The 19,852-nt window shown below is 36.8% G+C and overlaps 1 protein-coding gene across 2 annotated transcripts in view; it reads right to left on the reverse strand.

Annotated features, from left to right (window-relative positions):
• Positions 1-4,715: 4,715 nt before the first annotated feature.
• Positions 4,716-19,852, reverse strand: part of LOC121371901 — a 46,253-nt gene continuing 31,116 nt past the window's right edge. For both annotated transcript variants that reach the window (XM_041498131.1, XM_041498132.1), the window contains exons 11-13: positions 10,511-10,645; positions 9,495-9,569; positions 4,716-4,910 (exon numbers count right to left, since the gene is read on the reverse strand). In XM_041498131.1, the coding sequence (XP_041354065.1) occupies positions 4,857-4,910; positions 9,495-9,569; positions 10,511-10,645 (264 nt within the window). In that variant the 3' untranslated portion in view covers positions 4,716-4,856. The remainder of the gene's footprint in view (positions 4,911-9,494; positions 9,570-10,510; positions 10,646-19,852) is intronic.

Below are 19,852 nucleotides of genomic sequence, written 5' to 3' on the forward strand. Positions count from 1 at the left end.
AACCTTTGTTTCTTTTATTCTTATTGCAATATTATATGAAAACATTTAAAAAATAAAATGTAGTGAAAATAAAGTCAAATCACAACATATGTTGCATATTTTTAGTTACCAGTACAAAATTACTTTTAGCCAGCAATTTGTTCACCAGAGTAATCGAGATCACTAGGATACTATTTTAGTAATAACAAGGCTAATTGTTATCAATAGAACTTTTATTTTTCAATATATAATATATATATATATATATATATATATATAATTTAAAACAAACTGAAATGCAATTGTTTAACTTCAGGGTAAAAATTCATTCATTCTGTTTCAATATGTACATAACTACTTTGTCATTACTGCTTTAACTTAACTAAAACTGCTGCAAACATTTATAACAGTGTGTATACAACAATGGGCAGCAGACAGCAGACTGGTGAAATATGTAAAAAATGCAAGTTTATTTCACGAGCACTCACTTTCCTGACTCTAAAAGAGTGTGTTACATTCACTGCATACACATAATTGTTTTTGTCTAGAAGTCCACCCCAATCACTGTATAACTGTAAAGTTTTACATCTATGTGGATTAGTTATGGAATAACACCCTTCCAAAATCAGTAAAATGTCACATTGGGAACATTTTCAATGACAAAAAAGCCAATGTGGGTTAACTTCAAAAATCCTGAAACTGAGCTCATTTTATAGCTAGTGTGATGTAGTTTGTGTGTGCCAAATTTCATCATCTATATAGAAGCCCTTCTTGGGGAAATATGTTTTTTAATTATGCATGATTTCAGCATCTGCAAAGCATTTCTGAGCATATAACTAGTTGCATTATTAAAATATTTTCTCATTGTAAAACATTAAAAAAATATAATAGATGGATCAAATGACATGCGTGTGTGCATGCGTGTGTGTACATGTGTGCTTGTATGTGTGTATGCAGTATTATATGTATGCATGGATAGATGGATGGATGGATATGTATGTATGTATGTATTTAATACCATGTAAGAGTGTCATGTAGTCCTTATTAAGTTACCAGCAATTCATCTTTAGAAACTGTTGTGACTACAGTTCATGCCAGGTTTGTTATGTCTTTCATCCTTTTTATCCAGATAATACTGGTGGCCATTTGTTGTGGTTGGTGCATTTAGTAGACATAGAATACACTGGAGTGACACATAGCAGATGTCTTCTCCTTCTGGCCAATTAAATTAACTTGCTGGACCATGAGGATGCATGAATTAAATTTGAAAATCTTCATGTTCCTTGGATATATCTCTTATATGACCAACCCACCACTTTCCATCACAGAGACAGGCAACATACTTTCCAATTTCACACTGTTTCCAGCTGACAGGCAGTTCTGGGGGGGGGTTCCTGTTCGGAGTCGCAAAAGTTCTTTGGTTACATCATCTAGATCAGAAAACTCTTTTCTACAGAACTTAATTTGATGACATTCATTGTCTTCAGAACCATAAGTACAAAGAGCTAAACATGTAGCCATACTTGCCAAATGATATCAATCACTAATTTCTAATGTTCTTGGTAAAAAAAAAAAAACCCAACATTTTACCAATGTCAATCTTAAATATTTGGACATGCCGTCTTGGGAAATTTCCTAATACCGTATATTGCCGTGTATTAGCAGACTCCTTGGATAAGCCGACCTCTTAATTTGATCCTAAATATCTAGTACAAAATCATCTAGATGGTAGATGTTAGCATTGCCGCATTGATTGCGATCGCGAGTCCCGTTTTTGTAATAATTAAAGGGAAAACAAATATAATGAACAAGAAAAGCACAAGTCTATTTGTTAACAGTATTATTGAAATCGATACAACATACAACTGGACAAAAGATGACCTGGGCTTATACACAAGGCCGATGATTTTGTACTAGATATTTAGGGTCAAACTAAGAGGTCGGCTTATCCAAGGAGTCGGCTAATACACGGCAATATACGGTACATGTAGTCATACTATACAAGCAACAGTAAAAATACTTCACCGATTTCAACTCCAAGGGGTTAAATGAGCTTATGTTTTTGGTGTTACTGAAGAATATATTTCATCCTGTAAACAATTACTAATATTAAATTTATATAAGTAGCAAAATGACTGAAATCCCAGCTGTTTTATGAGAAAATTTATTAACAATGTAGGGGAGACCGGGGCACAATGGGACATTTTTCACTTAATGACTCCTAGTTCTGAATCTTCTTACATCCTCTAGATGTTTAAGCTATGTGGTAAAAGCTATAGATGCTGGCTACATATAATGCAAAGAACAGTGGCAGGGCTCTATTGTAATATGTCATAAACGGCGATTTTAAGGAGGGTGTCAAGGTGTCCCATTTTGCCCCACCCAGGGGTACAGTGATCAAGTCCTTTATAACCTCCTTAGTGCCCATGCAAAATATCAGGGCTCTAAGTCCATTATGTCCTGAGATAATAGGTCTTGAAATATAGCAGGAAAATTACAGCAGCCATTTTTCAGCTAAATTTAACTCTTACCATAGTTAGGAAAATGTCCATTACTTCAAAATTATTTGAAATACAGAGCTCAAACTTGAGATTTGTTCATGTGGATAACTGAGGCATGTTTGGTTCAAATTTCAAGTGAATCGGAGACTGTAGTGCGTGGGCGACCTCAAATATTTGTTGATTTGACATGGAATGACCCTTTTATGATATACACATTATTTTTTTGAAATGTAAATCACTTTATCACAAAATATGTACATGTTATATAATTATATAAAATATACCGGTACACCATTTTCAATAAATCACTTACTAATACTCTATGATATCTACAATATATTCAAATAATCCAGTTTGAAATAAACATGAAAGCAATGTGAATGAATCCTCTAATAATAATTTGCATACATGTGAGAAGCATAATAAACAATGCTGTTCACAACAAAGTTGAGTTTCTACAAAGCACCTATGTGACCTAGCAATGCTGTTAAATTCAGGATTAAATATGGCAAATGCATTCCACAAGACATCCACCAAGGGAACACATTGAATCAAACGTTGAACTATTAGGCGCTATGTGTCTTTAACATGTGGTCACTGCAGCACTTGGTCTACAGAGTGAGAAACCCACTGCTTCCACATAGGCTTCTCTTTACAAACAGCAGTAAGGGCTCTTTTATATTTATGGTTCCAAACACTGAACAGCACATACCAGAGTCTCATTTGAATTATCATTGTGGGAAATATTTTTATATTTTGCCATCATTGTACAACACTGAACACTTGGTGTTCACAAGGTAAAACCTCAATCCCCATGGTCAGTGTCTCATGTCAACCCAGACAGCTAACAATTGGCTTTTTTACCAAACACCAGTAAAGGCTCTATAGATGTGTATGTTTCCAAACACTGGACAGCACATACCACAGATTCTTATATACCTGTTGTATATCCCAAAAACATATTACACAACAGGGTCCTGTTCCACGATGCGATCTTAGGGCTAAGTTTAAAGTTTGTTTTGTTTAATGACATCACTAGAGCACATTGATTAATTAATCAATGGCTATTGGATGTCAAACATTAGGTAATTATGACACATAGTCATAAGAAGAAACCTACATTTTTCCAAATGCAGCAAGGGATCTTTTATATGCATATTCCCACAGACAAGAAAGCAGTTGTGGTGCACTGGTTGGAATGAGAAAAAAACAATCACCTGAATAGATCTTAGGGCTAAGATCACCTTGTATAATGTAGTTATGTACTTCAGGTGATCTTGCTAAGATTGCTTTGTGGAATGGGCCCAGGTCATGGCTCTACAAATAAGCTATACCCTCCCTTTCACTATAAATATAGGAACTGTAAAATTGGCATATTTAAACACTTTTCTTTTGTTGTGTTTGGTGATAAAAATGAAAATTTCAAGACATTGTCAAAAATTATATTATGTTGAGCTTAAACACTGGTCAATACTTTTAGACTTAGGTTTGCCCTACAAGCTTAAACACTGGTCAATAGTTTTAAACTTAAGTTCGTACTACAAGTCTAAACATTGGTTAATACTTTTGGACTTAGATTTGCACTACAAGCTGCCAAAGAAAACCGCACCAATAAGACTATTTAAAACCCCCCACAATTTTAGGGACATAACAAGTTAGTGTTGGGAATCATGACATTTTGTTGTTTTGTTTTATGTTGTTATTTTTTCTATATTAGAAAACTATGAAATAGTAAAAAATCATAAATAAAAAGTTTTGAGCACAGAGATTTTTTAATCATCGGCAATATATCAAACATTTGGTAATTCTAACAAATAGTCATATAGAGGAAACCCGCTAAATTTTTCCATTAATAGCAAGGGATCTTTTATATGAACCATCTCATAGACAGGATAACACATACCACAGCCTTTGATATACCAGTCTTGGTGCACTGGCTGAAACAAGAATTAGCCCAATGGGCTCCCGCCACCTGATGGATTGATCCTATACCCACCATGCATCTGAGGAGCACTTTACCCTGAGCTATGCTCTCCCCCACCCCCTAAACAAATATATATATATATATAATGATATAACGAAAATATTTCAACAGTGCTTAATTTTTTCAGTTAAATACTAATTAAAGATACATTTTGTTGCTAATTTTTGAATCAAAAGTAAATGTACACTGACTATAACAGTAAATGTATTCATTACTGCCACAAGGGACCACAAAAGCAAAAGGGATGTTACTCTGTATGTAATGTTTTATTAGGTCACACAATAATAAATGATTAAACGAATTAAGCGAGCACTATTCGAAGCATATAGTAATTAATAAACAATGTGTTAGATTATTAACATTATTTCCTTTAACCAGAACCATAACATTGGTTATCTTAACATTTGCTGAATTTCATGCAATGACTTTCTGCGAGTCTGGGGAATCTGAAAAAAAGAGAAACCAAATATATACCCAAATGAAAAAAATAGTATAACAAATGTGTACCGTATTTTCCCCATGTATTATGCGCACTTTTTTTCCAGAAACTACAGGTTAAAAATGGGGATGTGCACTATACATAGCAATAGAAAAACTATCTTTTAATAATGTCCAGCAATCACCCATAAAAAAATCGCCAATCAGTAGTTTACGGTACTTTACAGGTTATTAACAATGTTCATTACAAAGAAACGCCAAAACCCTTTTAAAAATCGCTTTTCACTTGTGATGGTTGGAATAAATGCAGAAGTAGCCATACCTCGCCAAAAAGTGCACAAAAATGACAAAACTGGACTGTAAATATTTTTAATTTCCATGAGATTTAATTCGGCCATTTACGGCAAACCGGAAATATACCACACTACTATAAATTTACAAATCTCGCGCATTCACATTAGCCACGAGAACCAGATGTATTATGCTATATTTTTGTTTTCATTTATTTATTAGTCATGTAGACGTTTTTCATTTTCTTCCTAGTTCATTTAATTATTATTTATTTTAATTATTAGGTTTTTTTGGTGTTTTTTTCAACAAAACTGGCCCCTTGTCTGGGAATAAGCCCACCCCATGCTAAGCTTACAATGAGTTGTCTTGGCCCCCTGGGCTTATTTCCGGTCAAATACGGTACGTGTATGGGTATATAATTTTTATTTGATTTATGCACCTGTGAGTCTGTGACATGTAAGTACACAAGTACTAGCCTATGTTTAATGTGACATGCAGCTCTATGTACTCAAGTACCTAACTTAAGTTTGGTTTCTTGAATATACCACTGCTTTTGCTTTTCATTAATTTTGGTGATGGGGGAAACGGTACATCTTGCATTCACTGTCAATTTTGTGGTTCAAAAAAATGGTGCGCATTATATGGCCTCAGATTACAGTTATCTTCCCATTTGGTTGTCCAAAATCCGGAAGTTTCACCGCGCAAGTAGTCTGCTGTTTGACTGTGATTATTTCATGGCAGACAGCTGTGAAGTGGCAACTGTTTGACTGAAGTGACAGGGGATAGCATGTAGTTTGTAAACATGTGTAACTTGCTGACATTGAAGACTTGTTTGTGGTAATTCCGGCCCATGCAAAAGTAGTGCTTTTTGTGTAAAATGGGTGTACTCCGGCCTGGTTTAGAGGGTGTGTCTGTTTAAACCAATATGCTGGGAGAAAGAGCTGGACAACAGGGGTTGTCCTTTTCAGGGTATGTGTCCCCCATGCAGGCAAAGGTACATACAAAACTTCACGGACCTGCTGATATTAATAAAAATGTTATAGCCACTAAGGCTATATAGAAACATATAGCGAAATTAATTGTGGTCCGAGGCCTGATATAGTTCACACATTACACCGGTTAAATGCTTGATTCTGATGAAAGTATTATAACCAGAGAGGTGAAATTACACAGACTGATTGTGCATACCACAAGGAATATGAAAACTAATTTATTTATTTTCTAAATATTTTATTAAATTAAAAAACATTTTTTTTGAATTTATTAAAAATTAAAATTAAAATTTTCAACTTTTAAATTTCAGTATCCTCCAAAATAGCATAAAATGACCTCTGATGTTACTACAGGTTGTTGCAATATTTTTTAAGTTTTGAGCTAATAATTTGGTAAAAAAGAGCAAAAGTTGAATTTTGTTAGTCAATATTGTGATTTTAATTTTTTTTACATATTGAATTTTAATGAGTTCTCAATTATTGCAATTGGACAGAAGATCTAAATATAATGAATATATCACTACTAAATGTAATTAAACACTTTAAATAAATAGTATACAGTTTTTAACAAGATTAAGTACTCTAATAATACATTTCACCTACATTTATGTAAATTACACACTTCAGTCATTTTTCAAAAATGGTCTTTTATCCTTAGAAAATCTAATAGGCTAATATTCTATGCTGTCTGAATGTATTTATTGTGTTCAGTAATCAGATGCTGGTATACTTGTCAAGTTTATTGCAGAAAATGTGCCAAAAAGGTTAACATTTGGCTTGTAATACATATGGCAGAATAATCCATAATGCATATTCAGTGGTCATTACTACAAACATCCTTCCAATCAAGAAATACTACACTGAGGTATCCCAGACACTGGCACATGACTACACTTGTTAACAGTTATCACTGGAAACTGAAAAATATGGTGCAAGTACCTCTTGGTAGGATTTATATCAGCATTTTGTAACAAAATCTTCATTTTCAAAGTTGTCAACAACAAAAAATATTATGGTGTATACCTAAGTAATATCTGTAGGGCATATTCATATTAATATGCATTTATATGGACTGTTTTGCCTTTTACAAAGTGGCTACATGTCTAATACAGTAAATGATGTAGATTAAGTAAATACAGCAGGTCAAAATTGAATATGAGGCCTATCATGTCTAATTTTCCCTGAAATTAGTGTGTAAACATTTGTTGCAAATGGCCCCAATTTTGTGACTTTCACCATCCCTCTGACACATTTCTAATAATGTATCATGAATTCAGTCACCATATCTTTACTAAGCCTCCACTTATCATATCTAAAATGCAAAATTTTACAGTTTTAGATTTTTTGGTTTTTCAAAAATTTAAATTTAAGTTTAATATTTAATAAACAATGAAGTAAAATCTAATGATTCATTTTTTTTCCTTTAAATATTTCAAAATCTTTCCAAGACAACACTGTGCAGATAGAACATATGTAGAAGAAAAAATAGCTGCTCATTGTATGAAGAAATTCCAAAATTTGATAAAGTTATTACATTTTGAAGTTGGTGTCCCTCAAGTTTCCATTGCTAAAATTGGCCATGGCAAGGCACTGTGGTAGGTGTTTTAACACAGCCTCTGTATACTCTCAGTTTAAAGGTGACATACCGATACTTACCGAGCATTGCTTTAATATGTATATCATTGGAATGCATTAGTGTGGGCCAGTTTTTAGGGGAAAAAATGGACTGATAGGCCTCAGATTACAGTTATCTTCCCATTTGGTTGACCAAAATCCGGAAGTTTCACCGCGCAAGTAGTCTGCTGTTTGACTGTGATTATTTCATGGCAGACAGCTGTGAAGTGGCAACTGTTTGACTGAAGTGACAGGGGATAGCATGTAGTGTGTAAACATGTGTAACTTGCTGACATTGAAGACTTGTTTGTGGTAATTCCGGTCCATGCAAAAGTAGTGCTTTTTGTGTAAAATGGGTGTACTCCGGCCTGGTTTAGAGGGTGTGTCTGTTTAAACCAATATGCTGGGAGAAAGAGCTGGACAACAGGGGTTGTCCTTTTCAGGGTATGTGTCCCCCATGCAGGCAAAGGTACATACAAAACTTCACGGGCCTGCTGATATTAATAAAAATGTTATAGCCACTAAGGCTATATAGAAACATATAGCGAAATTAATTGTGGTCTGAGGCCATATTGTGGTTCATGGTTTTTTTCTTGGAATAAACGTTCAAAGTGGGGGGTGCACATTATACACTGGTGCGCATAATACATGGGAAAATACGGTAAATAAATATATAACAAAAGTAGCAAATGTAGCATATTGTATGTAAGTAGAAAAGGTGGACATATGTATATATGTATGTTGCAAAAGTGTACATAGATATATACAGTGAAACCTTTCAAAACCGGACCCTTGGTAAACTGGAATTCCCTCAAAACCAGGCATTTTCGCGACCCCCTTTTAAATATCTTTACAGAAGAGAACCTCTCTAAACTGGATACCTCTTAAAACTGGATATTTTACTTGGTTCCGTGGGTGTCCAGTTTAGAGGAGTTTCACTGTATATGTAGAAAAAGTGTACATAGGTATATGTATGTAGCAAAAGTGTACATAGGTATACGTATGTAGCAAAAGTGTACATAGGTATATGTATGTAGCAAAAGTGTACATAGGTATACATATGTAGCAAAAGTGTACATAGGTATACGTATGTAGCAAAAGTGTACGTATGTATATGTTAGTAACAGAAGTGTACATAGGTATACGTATGTAGCAAAAGTGTACGTAGGTATATGTTTGTAGCAAAAGTGTATGCAGGGATATGTTTGTAACAGAAGTGTATGCAGGGATATGTTTGTAACAGAAGTGTATGCAGGGATATGTTTGTAACAAGTGTACATAGGTATATGTTTGTAACAGAAGTGTACCTAGGTATATGTTTGTAACAGAAGTGTATGCAGGGATATGTTTGTAACAGAAGTGTATGCAGGGATATGTTTGTAACAGAAGTGTATGCAGGGATATGTTTGTAACAGAAGTGTATGCAGGGATATGTTTGTAACAGAAGTATAGACAGGAATAAAAATGCAGGCGAAATGTAAGGAAAGTAATATATGTTTAATGAAACCTCGGTAAATTTTAAACTATTTGACATTTAACATCTGTCTATGTCTACACTTTGTCTAGACAGTGAGAGAGCAAACCTATCACACTGTAGCAACAGATGCTTATCTCCACTTTCTCACACAGAAACAAATATACCACATCATTTGGCATACAACTCAAACTTAATAGTGTGAAGCACCAACAATTTACCTTCCAGCAGGCATCCAAAACCTGTGCAAAATATCCCACATCGGCAGGTACTGGAGGAGAGGCTTTCTTTGACAACTGGAAAATAGCAATAAACATGATAACATATGTTCATCCAAATAATGTTTAAAAAAAAATTCATCAATTAAAAAATATTTAATTTAATTCATTTCTTTCCACATGCATTGTGATTGACATCCAAAGGTGCAACAATAAACCAAGTTTCACTCTTATACTTGGTGACAAATGCAGATAAATACTAAACTTTAACACTGACCTAACATCAAAACCAATGCCATCTTCATTGCTGGAAAGAGTAATACCTATATTTTGCATTTTCACTAGGTAAGACAAAAGAAAGTCAATTAAAATGTTAATTCATTAAATTTATAATTTTTTTAAAAACATACATTGAGATGAACATTCATAAACCAAGTATCGTTGATGTAGATTTTATGCTTTGTGAGAAATGTAGCTATGCATCAAACTTCAACATTGAGCTAAACTCAAAAGCTGACACTGCTGCTACTGTAACATCTATATCTCTGCTTTTTATTTGGTAACAGTACGACAAAAACAAATACATAGTAAATTGCTATGTAAGTACCACTTGATTTGTAACAGTACATGATAAAGCTATACGCAAAATGTCAGCTCAATATTTAAAAGCACTGCGAAGAAAAAGTTGGAATTTTTTTTTCTTAATTTCCTAAGTTCAAGGGCCGTAACTGTTACAAAATGTGTAAATGTCATTGAAAATCAAACTTGGTCTGTAACAGTACATGATAAAGCTATACACAATATGTGTAAATGTCATTGAAAATCAAACTTGGTCTGTAACAGTACATGATAAAGCTATACACAAAATGTGTAAATGTCATTGAAAATCAAAGTTAATCTGTAACAGTACATGATAAAGCTATACACAATATGTCAACACAATATCTTGAGGCATTGCAAAGAAAATGTCTGGAAAACTATGTGTGACAGCCTCTCTGTTTATAGTGACCAAAGCTCACCTTGTTCCAGATTTCCTCCTGGCTACAGTGCCGTAAACCATGCCAGACGCGTTTCCCCGACAACAGCTCAAGAACAAGACAACCACAGCCCCACGAATCAGAGGCTAATGTCAGATTGGGAGTCGAAGTCAAAAACTGAAGAAAACAAATTACAATTAATGCAGTTTGAAGAAAACATGCATATTGTGTATATTTATTAAATTAGCCTTCATGATGCACTTTAAAATTTAGAATAAAAAAAATATCAACTAAATTTATACATACACAGACAGACACACCCACACACAATCCTCCACACTAATTTCTTACACACATATACATATACATATACATGCTCTTAATCTCTTTTCGCCTGTGGCGTTATTAATTGTTTTAGAAGGCAGTGTGCAGTTCCAAATGCACTTAGCCAGGTAGGCAACTTGTTACGTGATACCTTTGCGAGACGGTCGTCTAATACACACCCAGCCAAGTGCGGAGGCCATGTGGCCAGTAGTTACGTAATACCTCCGCGCGACCATGGAATCTCTAGCGAACTGGCGTCAGTAAGTCTGGCGATCAAAGAGAAAAATGCGTCTCTGGGAGTTTGGGATATATCACTTGATAGGGGGAGGACCGCCTTGTACCCCCAGGCGATATTCTGATTTTATAATAAATAGCTAGTTTTTTTTTAGATATCCAGGAGAACCATAGGAAGGTATCCCGGGGGAACGTTGTCCATCTGGACTTTGGTAAATATATTATTTCTGCTCTGTTGTATAACCTTGATGTGATTGATGTGACTTTAAATATTTTAATACTGTATTATACCAATATTCTTTAGACAGTGTCTTCGGTCATCTGACGAAGTAAATCGTAGACTTTTTGTTCTAACATTATACGAGTATTTGGTAATATAAAGCTTAGCCAGTCATCCTAGAAGACCTAGGTAAACTGTAGGTTATTGTCTTTATTGTGCTAGGTACCAGTATTAATTCTGTATTACAAGGTTATTGAATGAGTAGTTAGGGTTAATTAAAAAATAACCAGTTAGGAATAGTGTTGTAATTCCTTTATTAATTAAGTTCCCCTGTTAGCGTTTCTCAGTTATCACACGTGTGGGTGTTGTGTCACGGTGAAGTGATTAGCATATTGTGTAAACTAGACACCTAGTGATTAACTAATTAAGTGATCAGTTCTGGGTTGTTATTATTGTTGTTATTAATTAACTACTGCGGCAGTACATTTGTCAGCGTAGGTTAATACAGATTCCAAAGTGTATTGTGTTTTTGTTGTGTTTTCTAGTGAACTAAACGTGCTATAATAATATATACTTTATATAAGATCGTATCTCTGATCATACTTGCCTGTTACAGAGAGATCTAATAGATATACAGTTAGGAGAGATATTTGAACAATCGTGTTTCATTCAGTTACGGGTATTATAGAATCCCCGTGACACACATATACATACATACGCAGACACCCACACCCACACACAATCCTCCACACTAATTTCTTACACACATATACATACATACACAGACACACCCGCATACAATCCTCCACACTCATTTCTTACACACATATACATACACAGACAGACACACCCACACACAATCCTCCACACTGATTTCTTACACACATATACATACATACACAGACACACCCGCACACAATCGTCCAACACTCATTTCTTACACACATATACATACATACACAGACAGACACACCCACACACAATCCTCCACACTGATTTCTTACACACATATACATACATACACAGACACACCCGCACACAATCGTCCACACTCATTTCTTACACACATATACATAAATACAGACACACCTGCACACAATCCTCCACACTAATTTCTTACTCACATATACATACATACAAAGACATACACAGACACACCCGCACACAAGCGGCGTCCACACTCATTTCTGACACACATATACATAAATACACAGACACACCCACACACAATCCTCCACACTCATTTCTTACACACATATACATACATACACAGACAGACACACCTGCACACAATCCTCCACACTCATTTCTTACACACATACACAGACAGACACACCTGCACACAATCGTCCACACTCATTTCTTACACACACATACATACATACACAGACAGACACACCTGCACACAATCCTCCACTCATTTCTTACAAACATATACATACATACATACACAGACACACCTGCACACAATCGTCCACACTCATTTCTTACACACATATACATAAATACAGACACACCTGCACACAATCCTCCACACTAATTTCTTACTCACATATACATACATACAAAGACATACACAGACACACCCGCACACAAGCGGCGTCCACACTCATTTCTGACACACATATACATAAATACACAGACACACCCACACACAATCCTCCACACTCATTTCTTACACACATATACATACATACACAGACAGACACACCTGCACACAATCGTCCACACTCATTTCTTACACACATATACATACATACATACACAGACAGACACACCTGCACACAATCGTCCACACTCATTTCTTACACACACATACATACATACACAGACAGACACACCTGCACACAATCCTCCACTCATTTCTTACAAACATATACATACATACATACACAGACACACCTGCACACAATCGTCCACACTCATTTCTTACACACATATACATACATACACAGACACAATCGTCCACACCCATTTCTTACACACATATACATAAATACACAGACACACCCGCACACAATCGTCCACTCTCATTTCTTACACACATATACATAAATACACAGACACACCTGCACACAATCCTCCACACTCATTTCTTACACACATATACATACATACAGACACACCCGCATACAATCGTCCACACTCATTTCTTACACACATATACATAAATACACACACACCCACACACAATCCTCCACACTCATTTCTTATATACATACATACACAGACAGACACACCCGCACACAATCGTCCACTCATTTTTTACACACATATACATAAATACACAGACAGACACACCTGCACACAATCCTTCACTCATTTCTTACACACATATACATACATACACAGACAGACACACCTGCACACAATCCTCCACACTCATTTCTTACACACATATACATACATACACAGACAGACACACCTGCACACAATCGTCCACACTCATTTCTTACACACACATACATACATACACAGACAGACACACCTGCACACAATCCTCCACTCATTTCTTACAAACATATACATACATACACAGATAGACACACCCGCACACAATCGTCCACACTCATTTCTTACACACATAAATACACAGACACACCTGCACACAATCCTCCACACTCATTTCTTACACACATACACAGACAGACACACCCGCACACAATCCTCCACACTCATTTCTTACACACATATACATAAATACACAAACACACCTGCACACAATCCTCCACACTCATTTCTTACACACATATACATACATACATACACAGACACACACACAAACAATCGTCCACACTCATTTCTTAAACACATATACATAAATACACAGATACACCCACACACAATCCTCCACTCATTTCTTACACACAAATACACACACACACCTGCACACAATCCTCCACTCATTTCTTACACACATACACAGACAGACACACCCGCACACAATCCTCCTCACTCATTTTTTACACACATATACATAAATACACAAACACACCTGCACACAATCCTCCACACTCATTTCTTACACACATATACATAAATACACAGACACACCTGCACACAATCCTCCACACTCATTTCTTACACACATATACATACATACATACACAGACACACACACAAACAATCGTCCACACTCATTTCTTAAACACATATACATAAATACACAGATACACCCACACACAATCCTCCACTCATTTCTTACACACAAATACACAGACACACCTGCACACAATCCTCCACACTCATTTCTTACACACAAATACACAGACACACCTGCAAACAATCCTCCACACTCATTTCTTACACACATATACATAAATACACATACACACCTGCACACAATCCTCCACACTCATTTCTTACACACATATACATACATACACAGACAGACACACCCACACACAATCTTCCACACTCATTTCTTACACACATATACATACATACACAGACAGACCTGCACACAATCCTCCACACTCATTTCTTACACACATATACATACATACACAGACACACCCACACACAATCCTCCACACTCATTTCTTACACACATATACATACATACACAGACATACACAATCCTCCACACACACCACATACAACATACACAAACAGACACATTCACACACAATCGTCCACACTCATTTCTTACACACACATACATACATACACACACAGACACACCCACACACAATCGTCCACACTCATTTCTTACACACATATACATACATACACAGACACACCTGCACACAATCCTCCACACTCATTTCTTACACACATATACATACATACATACACACACAGACACACCTGCACACAATCTTCCACACTCACAATCCTTTCTTACACACATATACATAAATACACAGACACACACCCAAAACACAATCCTCCACACTCATTTCTTACACACATATACATACATACACAGACACACCTGCACACAATCCTCCACACTCATTTCTTACACACATATACATACATACACAAACACACCCTTACACAATCCTCCACACTCATTTCTTACACACAATCCTCACACATACACACAGACAGACACAAAGCACACAAACACAATCCTCCACACTATTTCTTACACACATATACATACATACACAGACACACCCCACACACAATCCTCCACACTCATTTCTTACACACATATACATACATACACAGACACACACACCCGCACACAATCCTCCACACTCATTTCTTACACACATATACATACAACACACACCCACACCACCACACAAACAATCCTCCACACACATTTCTTACACACATATACAAAACACAAAACACAAAACACACAATCCTCCACACTCATTTCTTACACAATATACAACACACACACAGACACACCCCACACAATCCTCCACACTCATTTCTTACACACATATACATAAATACACAGACACACCTGCACACAATCCTCCACACTCATTTCTTACACACATATACATACATACACAGACAGACACACCTGCACACAATCCCCACACTCATTTCTTACACACATATACATACATACACAGACACACACCCGCACACAATCCTCCACACTCATTTCTTACACACATATACATACATACACAGACACACCCACACACAACACCCTCCACACTCATTTCTTACACACATATAAACACAAATACACACCATCCCACCACACATTTCTTACACACATACACAAAGAAACAAACAGACACAACACAAAAAAAACACTCATTTCTTACACACATATACATAAATACACAGACACACCCACACAATCACACAATTTCCACACAGAAACAATACACACTCATTTCTTACACACATATACATACATACACAGACACACACACACAATCTGCACACAATCAAACACTCCACACTCATTTCTTACACACATATAACATACATACACAGACAGACACACCCGCACACAATCCTCCACACTCATTTCTTACACACATATATACACACACACACCACCCACACAAATCCTCCACACTCATTTCTTACACACATATACATACATACAACAGACAGACACACCTCCACACACAATCCTCCACACTCATTTCTTACACACATATACATAAATACACAACACACAACAAATACACACACACAATCCTCCACACTCATTTCTTACACACATATACATAAATACACAGACACACCCCACACAATCCTCCACACTCATTTCTTACACACATATACATACATACACAGACAGACACACCCACACACAATCCTCCACACTCATTTCTTACACACATATACATACATACACAGACACACCTGCACACAATCCTCCACACTCATTTCTTACACACATATACATACATACACAGACAGACACCTGCACACAATCCTCCACACTCATTTCTTACACACATATACACACATACCCCAGACACACCAAGACAACAAATACACAATCCTCCACACTCATTTCTTACACACATATACATAAATACACAGACACACCCACACCCACACACAATCCTCCACACTCATTTCTTACACACATATACATACATACACAGACACACACACACCACACACAATCCTCCACACTCATTTCTTACACACATATACATACATACACAGACAGACACCCCACACACAATCCTCCACACTCATTTCTTACACAATCCAAATAAATCAGACACACCCACACACAATCCTCCACACTCATTTCTTACACACATATACATAAACACACACACCTGCACACAATCCACACAATCCTCCACACTCATTTCTTACACACATATACATACATACACAGACACACCACCCCACACAATCCTCCACACTCATTTCTTACACACATATACATACATACACAGACACACACACACCTCCACACAAATCACTCATTTCTTACACACATATACATACATACACAGACACACACCCACAATCCAAACATCCACACTCATTTCTTACACACATATACATAAATACACAGACACACACCCCCACACAATCCTCCACACTCATTTCTTACACACATATACATACATACACAGACAGACACACCCGCACACAATCGTCCACACTCAAAAAAACCACACTCTTACACACACACATATACATAAATACACACACACTCCTGCACACAATCCTCCACACTCATTTCTTGCACACATATACATACATACACAGACAGACACACCCGCACACAATCCTCCACACTCATTTCTTACACACATATACATAAATACACAGACACACCTGCACACAATCCTCCACACTCATTTCTTAAACACACATACATAAATACACAGACACACCTGCACACAATTCTCCACACTCATTTCTTACACACATATACATACATACACAGACACACCCACACACAATTTTCCACACTCATTTCTTACACACATATACATACATACACAGACAGACACAACCACACCCACACACAATCCTCCACACTCATTTCTTACAGACATATACATAAATACACAGACACACCCACACACAATCCTCCACACTCATTTCTTACACACATATACATACATACACAGACAGACACACCTGCACACAATCCTCCACACTCATTTCTTACACACATATACATACATACACAGATACACACACACCACAGACAGCACACAATCGTCCACACTCATTTCTTACACACATAAATACACAGACACACCTGCACACAATCCTCCACACTCATTTCTTACACACATACACAGACAGACACACCCGCACACAATCCTCCACACTCATTTCTTACACACATATACATACATACACACACAGACACACCTGCACACAATCCTCCACACTCATTTCTTACACATATATACATAAATACACAGACACACCCGCACACCATCTTCCACACTAATTTTTTACACACATATACATACATACACAGACACACCTGCACACAATCCTCCACTCTCATTTCTTACACACATATACATACATACACAGACAGACACACCCGCACACAATCGTCCACTCATTTCTTACACACATATACATAAATACACACACACTCCTGCACACAATCCTCCACACTCATTTCTTACACACATATACATACATACACAGACAGACACACCCGCACACAATCGTCCACACTCATTTCTTACACACATATACATAAATACACAGACACACCTGCACACAATCCTCCACACTCATTTCTTAAACACACATACATAAATACACAGACACACCTGCACACAATTCTCCACACTCATTTCTTACACACATATACATACATACACAGATAGACACACCCGCACACAATCCTCCACTCATTTCTTACACACATATACATACATACACAGACACACCCACACACAATTTTCCACACTCATTTCTTACACACATATACATACATACACAGACAGACACAACCACACCCACACACAATCCTCCACACTCATTTCTTACAGACATATACATAAATACACAGACACACCCACACACAATCCTCCACACTCATTTCTTACACACATATACATACATACACAGACAGACACACCTGCACACAATCCTCCACACTCATTTCTTACACACATATACATACATACACAGATAGACACACCCGCACACAATCGTCCACACTCATTTCTTACACACATAAATACACAGACACACCTGCACACAATCCTCCACACTCATTTCTTACACACATACACAGACAGACACACCCGCACACAATCCTCCACACTCATTTCTTACACACATATACATAAATACACAAACACACCTGCACACAATCCTCCACACTCATTTCTTACACACACATACATAAATACACAGACACACCTGCACACAATCCTCCACACTCATTTCTTACACACATATACATACATACACAGACAGACACACCCGCACACAATCCTCCACACTCATTTCTTACACACACATACATAAATACACAGACACACCTGCACACAATCCTCCACACTCATTTCTTACACACATATACAGACACACACAGACAGACCTGCACACAATCCTCCACACTCATTTCTTACACACATATACATACATACACAGACACACCCACACACAATTTTCCACACTCATTTCTTACACACATATACATACATACACAGACAGACACAACCACACCCACACACAATCCTCCACACTCATTTCTTACAGACATGTACATAAATACACAGACACACCCGCACACAATCGTCCACACTCATTTCTTACACACATAAATACACAGACACACCTGCACACAATCCTCCACACTCATTTCTTATACACATACACAGACAGACACACCCACACACAATCCTCCACACTCATTTCTTACACACATATACATAAATACACAAACACACCTGCACACAATCCTCCACACTCATTTCTTACACACATATACATACATACACAGACAGACACACCTGCACACAATCCTCCACACTCATTTCTTACACACATATACATACATACACAGACAGACACACCCGCACACAATCGTCCACACTCATTTCTTACACACATAAATACACAGACACACCTGCACACAATCCTCCACACTCATTTCTTACACACATACACAGACAGACACACCCGCACACAATCCTCCACACTCATTTCTTACACACATA

Source organism: Gigantopelta aegis, chromosome 4 (assembly GCF_016097555.1).
Source record: "Gigantopelta aegis isolate Gae_Host chromosome 4, Gae_host_genome, whole genome shotgun sequence".
Lineage (NCBI taxonomy): Eukaryota > Metazoa > Mollusca > Gastropoda > Neomphalida > Peltospiridae > Gigantopelta > Gigantopelta aegis.